General features: G+C 37.0%; 1 protein-coding gene across 1 annotated transcript; it reads left to right on the forward strand.

The window, feature by feature from the left end:
* The first annotated feature begins 875 nt into the window (after positions 1-875).
* Positions 876-5,248, forward strand: LOC134666992 (uncharacterized). Its single transcript, XM_063524302.1, has 4 exons — positions 876-1,070; positions 1,143-1,295; positions 2,210-2,389; positions 5,153-5,248. Exons 1-4 carry the CDS (start codon positions 987-989, stop codon positions 5,207-5,209), a joined length of 474 nt encoding a protein of 157 aa, XP_063380372.1. The 5' UTR covers positions 876-986; the 3' UTR covers positions 5,210-5,248.
* Positions 5,249-8,255: the final 3,007 nt, after the last annotated feature.

Raw genomic sequence — 8,255 nt, forward strand, 5'->3', positions numbered from 1 at the left:
GTTACGGTAGTGTAGATTGCTGCCAACGGTGTTAAAGAGGGAAAAGAGCCTACCTTCCGGAGCATCGTGTGACGTAAGCAATCTAGCGTGACGTCTCAGCGGAGAAACCTAGCGGTATGACGTAAGTGAATATGAGTGATGTCTTCTAAGGTCTAAGCACGGCGCCTCCTCAACCCAATCCGCTCAGTATTCTTTGTAGGAAACTCCATACTGTAACGAATGGTACCTATTCTTTTTCCGAATTGGAAATCCATCTCAAATACCAAAAAAAAAATGTAGGTATCATCTAGGTAGGTAAGTACCAAGGTACCTGTACCCTCAGACAGAAACACTTTTGAGTCTTATTATTACGTATATATTGCCTAAAAATCATTCCTGAAGTAGATATCTATCAAAACTATAACAAAATTGAATGTTCCCTAGGTAAAAAGCAGTGTGCTTACGACCTGAGTTGAATTTAGCCGGCTACTGCGCGCAAGCAAGCGAAGCGACTCCGAACATAGCCCGGGTAATTGAACTAATAAATCTAGCAGTGTAACTGCGAGCGAGCGCTAGGATCAAGGCGAAACCATTAAACCTTCCCTCTGATTTCCTCTGACTCCACTTGCATTTACTCCCACACGTTAGCGTAACCAAGTAAGATTTCAGCAACAGTTCGCCGAAAACGAACAAAGAGCACAGCGCTCTATACATTTCAACAATAAATTTTGCATAAGTGACATTCGACTCGTTCAATTGTTTACTGTATCCTCTCGCTGTAAACTCCAAGTTGTAACTGATTTTCCAAACGTCACTTGTGATTGTGGGGCATTCAGCTAGCGCACAAAAAGGATGATTAAAAACATGAATGTGACGCTGTGCGTATCCAGTTCGTATTCAATGACGAAAAAGATAAAAAACTGCAAGTGCAAACCTTATCAGATATAGTTCTTGTGGCAGGACGGGCTCTTGATTTCGTTAATTGTGCTGAATTAATAGCAGTTTCCATGAATAGTCCGCGTCGCCAATACATCGCGTTAAGCATTGCATTTACTTTGAGTTATAATTTTCAGAACGCCGCTCCAAATGTAGTGTGTATCGCAATATTTGTTTTCCGAAAAATGTGTTTATTCCGTATTTTTAATAGTTAAATATATTTACAGGAAATCAATCCAGTGCAGTTTTCTGATGAGTTCGTTGATTTTCTACAAAATATGGGGTCGCGCGTTTATAAATACCGGCAAAAATTCGACGATCCCAGCACGACGGAGAGGGATCGCATATTTCCAAGAGTGGATTCAGCCATTACGACGTCAGTAAGTATATTATTATTATCCCGTATAACTCCACTGATCTTTAAATAGGTACTAGACTTAATCCGCGATTTCTTTGGCGCTAACTTAAACTGACTTCTTACGGTCTAACTATGGGAATGTTTTCTGTCTTATATTATACGGTCTACCACGAAAATCTTAAAAAGAAAATTCGATATCTGCCTCTCTATCGCTCGAATATGTAAGTGCGTTAGAGAGACAGATTAGCGAAATTTCAATTGTCGGTTTTCGAGGTACGAGTAGGCACTCTTACTTGGTACCTACCTTAGAAATATTCAAACATCTTTCTAAATTACCCTAAAATAATTTGAAGTAAGTATACAAAATATTATAGGCTTACTTACAGTTTACACTAAAACGAGCTCTTAAGAAAATGTATGTACATATCATATATAGGTATATACTGATATAATGTCAACTTATTAAATATAACAATATATATTATCAATATACCTAAAATGATATTAAATAATAAGTACAAGTAGGTACATAAGATTTAATTAAAATTACAATAAAATTAGAAAACATCAGACAAACAAACAAAGAAATAAATAAACAACCAACTCACGTGTTACACTGATATAAACTTTCACAATTTTTACACATTATTAAATTGTGCAAAGGGAATTAATCCCACTTGGAACTTGAGCGGCTACCGCGAAAACCGAAATTCGCAAATTGCGGGGATCTTTCTCTTTTACTCCAATGAAGGCGTAATTAGAGTGACAGAGAAAAATCCCCGCAATTTGCGAACTTCGATTTTCGCAGTTATAGCCTTGAATCTTCTCCGAGACCAGGGGGAACAACGCCATCCTCGAAACGTCGGACATAAATCTTAAAACTTAAATACGCGATTAATTCCCGTTGTAATATTTAATAAACTATCGTGGTTTCAGACCGTTCGTAAGACACCAAGTAGCCTGGACGGCATCTTGCTGATGAAGCTAGTAGCTTTCTACGAGAACAAGTACAACCTCAACCCCTCCATCGGCCCGACGACGGCCGAGGTCTCGACGAGCCCAGCCGACCCAACTCACCACGGTGTCGTCGAGCAGCATGCTACGAAAACGATAAAGGTAATCTATAGAATAGTCTGTAGATTCGTAACAGGCCCCGAACTGCTAATCCTTTGTCTATTGTTAAGTAAAACCACACTTGCTACTTACCTGCAAAAAAGGGTCTTAATTATTCTAATTGGCACCTGAGCGCGGGCTAGTCTAACGCTAAAAAAACCAGTGTAGTTGCGCCCTCCGATAACGCGCCTTCGTAACGCATCTCGATGACACATTTAAGACTGGTTCGACTTGCCAGCACTCAGTAACCGTAGAGAATTACAGGATCCTTTTTTTTACAGGTAGAGGCACGTGCGGTTTGACAGGATTAGCGGCTCGGGTCCACTTGCAAATCTACAGACTATAAACACCCTTATAATGGACATGGCACCTATTATGGTAATACACGAATCCCCTAAAATAACTGCCCGATTAGAACTTTAACTTTTTGAGATGAAGTTTAGTATACAACATTTATACAAGTAAGTATTATCATGCCGCGATCAGAAAGGGATTAGAAATGACAGATTTCCATACACTTACGTCTAAATCAATATGGATTGACAGCTATCTCAATCCCTTTTTAATTGCGATTCAGTAATACTTACCTCATGGACCCTAATAAAAGGGTATGACAAACATTTCGTTAAACTAAGATTTATAATATTTACATATGTCATGCAATAAAGCACAAAAAGTAGAATCGTATTAAATTATATAAATAGCACTAATAAATTACATATTAAATCTATCTGCGAAGAAATCATTAATAGAATAATACACTTTTCTCGCAAGGAACTATTTCAATCTTTTTGCGTATGTTGTATCCCTTTCCTCTGCCTTTATAAAGTCTGGAATATGATTGTAGCATTTAGCTGCTGCATAAAGAGGGCTTTTCCTATACCGTGTGTGGCCTGTAACATGAGCAAATAATTAAAACATAGATTGTACTCCTCAAACGATGACACTTTTGTTCAACAACTTTTAAAAATTATGAAGTATTTATGTAGTGTCCCTATTTTTCATACAAAATTAATATTATCTTCAATGGACGCCATCGCCACGCCATATTCTTGTGATTGACTTTTCTTTTCAAACACAACAAAATTCACAATAGATTGCGTCTTAGAATAAACATTAAAGTGTATTAAAAATCAAATCACAAGTTATTTTTGAAATTTGCTGAACAAATGTTGATCCGTATGAGGCGTACAGCCTATACAGTTCAATATTTTGCTCGTATTACAGGCCACACCCGGTATATTTGTAATTTAGGCGAGGGTAGCTCAAGTTTGTATTTTAGCCTTCGATTTGGCAGCAAGTTTGAACAAGTATATTTTTTAGGGTTCCGTACCCAAAGGGTAAAACGGGACCCTATTACTAAGACTTCGCTGTCCGTGTCGTCCGTCTGTCACCAGGCTGTATCTCACGAACCGTGATAGCTAGACAGTTGAAATTTTCACAGATGATGTATTTCTGTTGCCGCTATAACAACAAATACTAAAAACAGAATAAAATGAAGATTTAAATGGGGCTCCCATACAACAAACGTGATTTTTGACCAAAGTTAAGCAACGTCGGCAGGGGTCAGTACTTGGATGGGTGACCGTTTCTTTTTTTTGCTTTTTTTTTGTTTTTTTTGCATTATGGTACGGAACCCTTCGTGCGCGAGTCCGACTCGCACTTGTTTTATCTATTAATTGACGTATCTTAAAGTTAGAATCGGGCCGTAAGTATTGATCACCTTTTTATCACTGCCCATTTTACCATAAACAGCCTAAGTTTGACGTTTCGTTAATTTTTGAATTAATTAACATTTCGTTAATTATGTTTAAACCAGTTGAAGTATCTTTAATTAAACATATCGAACACATAAAAGATTAATAGGACATTCAACTTTAAACGCACTTGAACATTAAATGAGTAGAAATTTTAAGTGGTGTAATCAGTGTAGTATCAGCATTACTCCAAATTTTCTCCTATTTGTCCCATGATTGGCTTACATTACTATTCATATACCGTTTAGCTGAGGTGGTTGGTCTGAAGCTAAGTATTGATAAGCTACAAATAAAAAAGAGTAGGTCAAAGACGCCTAGTTTTTATAAGATGGCATATGCTCGAGAAATTGGGAACGGTTACCGCCGAGCCGTTACGAGGTATCTTAAAGTTTCAAGGCGTTCTCTGCCACTCTGGAGAGCATGTCACTTTTTCTTTAATATATAACGACTCTTTTAATTTAAAGCTACAAACTGGTCGAAGGTGTGGAGAGACAATCTTACATAGATCGATCTAGCCCCTATCGAAACATAAGTTACTTGTACTATGGGTACTAGATGACGAAATTGATACAAGACATAAATATATACTTAGATAGATAAATAACTCAGGAACAAATAGGTACACAAATAAATTCCCTTACCGGGATTCAAACCCGGGACCGCCAGCCTCGTAGCCAAGGGTAATACATTTAGGAAGCTGTATTTATATTATATACATACATACATCACTGGCTCAGTGACCCAAAGAGGATCTTGGCCTCTGACACAAGAGAGCGCCATTCTGCCCTATTCTGCGCCACTTCACGCCAGTTGGGTATTCCGAGGGCGGACAGGTCTTTTTGGGCTTCGTCACTCCACAGCGGTATCTGGGACGCCCAGATACCGCATTACCGCATGTATTTATATTATATATCTATAATTAATGTAATTTCTTATGCAATAATTTTAAACGTAAAATGTTTTATTTTTAGGTATAAATTATTATCATAATCTTTTCTTAATATTTCAGAGCCAAGAAAATGGTCCAGGACATATTTCTGAAAAACAAGAGTTAAAAGTAATATGAGTTTATAATTATATTTTATAATTAGATAAATTATATCTGTAATTAGTTTGTATTTCTAATCATTAAATTTATTTTAATAAGTATAATAGGGAAGATTCCTCTACCTAATAAAAATAAATTATTTCCCACCGTATGAAATAAAGCACCAGATAATTACTCGTATTAGAAAAACAGATAGCAGCTATTTTTAAACACAATATCTATTTAATAAACCGGATAGAAATATAAATAATAGGTGAGTTGACCGTGACGTCACTATACTCGTTTTCATACGAGTATAAATATTAGCAAATCGTTTTGACAGTTATCAAAATGAAGCTGATTTGACTAGTAGGAAACTAGCCTATTGAGAAAACCAAAGCGGGTTTTTAGGGTTCCGTACCCAAAGGGTAAAACGGGACCCTATTACTAAGACTTTGCTGTCCGTCCGTCCGTCCGTCCGTCCGTCCGTCCGTCTGTCACCAGGCTGTATCTCACGAACCGTGATAGCTAGACAGTTGAAATTTTCACAGATGATGTATTTCTGTTGCCGCTATAACAACAAATACTAAAAACAGAATAAAATAAAGATTTAAATGGGGCTCCCATACAACAAACGTGATTTTTGACCAAAGTTAAGCAATGTCGGGAGGGGTCAGTACTTGGATGGGTGACCGTTTTCTTTTTGCTTTTTTTTGTTTTTATTTTTTTTGCATTATGGTACGGAACCCTTCGTGCGCGAGTCCGACTCGCACTTGCCCGGTTTTTGGTTTTTTAGAGGTCTTTTACATTCTAGATTTGTATATTTATGTACGCAGCCGTGCATCGCCATCTATATCACTCATTCGAAACCACATTCACAAATTCGAACCAAATACCACATATTACTTACAGAATCAATGGATTTTATTTTGACAATAACTAAGAGAGCAAGTCAAATAAAATCCCGCAAAATGTAGAACGTTAAAACGGGCATATGGACAAGAAACTGTGATTTGAGCTGTCATAAACAGTCGAACATGGAAAATAAAAAAAAAGTACTGTTTTCCGGCACGGGAATTAAAACTTGTTTTCAGCTTCATTCGTTTTATAACAAACCTGGCTTTCATTGGCACATGTTCAACGGGGCGCAGCGAAAGGCACTCCCGGGGACAACTCCATCTGCACTTAGTGCCATCTATCAGCGGTATGGCCATTTTTTACATAGCTTCCTGCTCCAAATGCACCTCTCGGGATCGAGCATAACAAACATTTAGTTTGATTGTAAAAAAACAATCGACGTCAGGCTCATTGGTATGAAGAGCCAGCAAACAAAATTGCACGCGACAAGCGACGTCAGGCTCATTGGTCTGAAGAGCAAGCAATAAAGCTGGCACTATGGATACTAGGCGACGATGTCCATACTTAAATATGTACGTAGAAAACATCCAAACCAATCTCACAAATGTTCGTGATACGCACTGACTTCTGTCTTTGTAGTCAATCAGCATGAATCTTAAAAATGATATGGCACTTGAGAACAATAACTGAATTCACAGAAGCCTACAAAACCTACAAAACGCTGTAAGTACATGTACCTTAATAATAATAACCATTGAATATATGAATGAATGAATGATCGTTTCATGTGTTTTTAGGGTTCCGGACACGGAACACTTACTTCAAAAAATGTACAAATTATTTATTTATCTATTACCTATAGATGACAGGAAAAAAGAGTTAACTACAGGTATTGATTGCATGTAAAACATACAAAATAATGTAGGTATGTCCGTTCTTATGTTGCCACAGGTGAAAAAAAACATCGTTTCAGAAATCCGGAAACACTTATTAGTTAGAACCTCGTGTAGGTAACGTCTTAACACAAACGACCGCGCTTCCCTGATTATGGTAATTGGCAAGAATAATTTTCCCATTTCTTGATGACGTAGGAGATCTGGCAACACCGACAGTTTAATTAAATCCAGCAGTTGTAGCAACACCCTCTAACCGTAACACGTACAACTTTGTCCACAAATTATGTTTACACCATTCAAATAGACGGTCTTGCGTAAATACTTTTGTAACTTAGTCCATTAAAGAAACTCTACGGAAATTATTACCATAACACAAGAATAAACCATTCCATTTAATGTTTGCTTTGTGTAAATCGAGAATTATTTGTTTAAATATGAGTATTGGAATTTACCGATATTATCATGAAACTTGCTCCTACAATATATGTACCTACTACTCGTATATGTATATGATGCTTCGGTAACCGGTGTGTTTTCGATTACAAAAAACTTTAACAGATCGCTGTAAGTAGATAAAAGTTTTACGAAATCATTACATTTTGATTAAATTATCAAAAATATCGAATAAAACACTCATGCTCAAACGGGTCTAGCATAGCTTTAGTTGTGTTCTTTTTAAAATGTTTGAACATATGAATTAAACAAATCGCGCGTGCACTTTATCAGTATTCTTAAGCTTAATACAAGTAATTTAGTATGAGTGGTATTACGTATGAATACGTGGGTTATGTGTGTATGTGGGCAGAATACGATGCCGATTAGGTAATGCCCTTAAACGAATTCCCTGTGTACCTACCCAATTTAAATAATTGAACACAAACAGTAAATAAGCATAAAATCCGGCTTCTCGAGCACTCCGTATAACTTTTAGTACCAATTTAAAGTTTTCTTCTATGCCATATACCCTTTATTTCAGTCGGGGCAGTAAACCCTGCGTGAGCTCCATAAACGGAACAGTCGCGTGTTTGACCAAGAGGCCATCGTAAAATGCATCATAAACTTTACATATAAATTTGTAAAATCGACGTTTAGAATTTGATTCTTTGCAGTGATAAATTTAAATGTTAAAATTGTTTTCCTAAGAATTAGAATAAATATTAAGCGCAAGACCGTGCTAGATGAAAATTTAGGACAATAAGATATAGGATAGTTTGTGTGACATAAATCATAATTCCACGTAGAGTCGTAGATGAAGTCGCGGGCACTAGCACCAAAAAAGACAAAAGCGGGATATTGCTATAACGGATTTCAGTTCTGCTCGCAGCAACGGA

The sequence above is a fragment of the Cydia fagiglandana genome, chromosome 8 (genome assembly GCF_963556715.1).
Source record: "Cydia fagiglandana chromosome 8, ilCydFagi1.1, whole genome shotgun sequence".
Lineage (NCBI taxonomy): Eukaryota > Metazoa > Arthropoda > Insecta > Lepidoptera > Tortricidae > Cydia > Cydia fagiglandana.

What these genes read in the sequence shown, in the direction of transcription:
- LOC134666992 (XM_063524302.1), top strand. Translation starts at nt 987, where the DNA reads ATGAATAGTCCGCGTCGCCAATACATCGCGTTAAGCATTGCATTTACT. An exon ending in ATTCAGCCATTACGACGTCA is followed by an intron (nt 1,296 to 2,209) that starts GTAAGTATATTA and finishes TCGTGGTTTCAG; the next exon opens with ACCGTTCGTAAGACACCAAG. An exon ending in ATGCTACGAAAACGATAAAG is followed by an intron (nt 2,390 to 5,152) that starts GTAATCTATAGA and finishes TTAATATTTCAG; the next exon opens with AGCCAAGAAAATGGTCCAGG.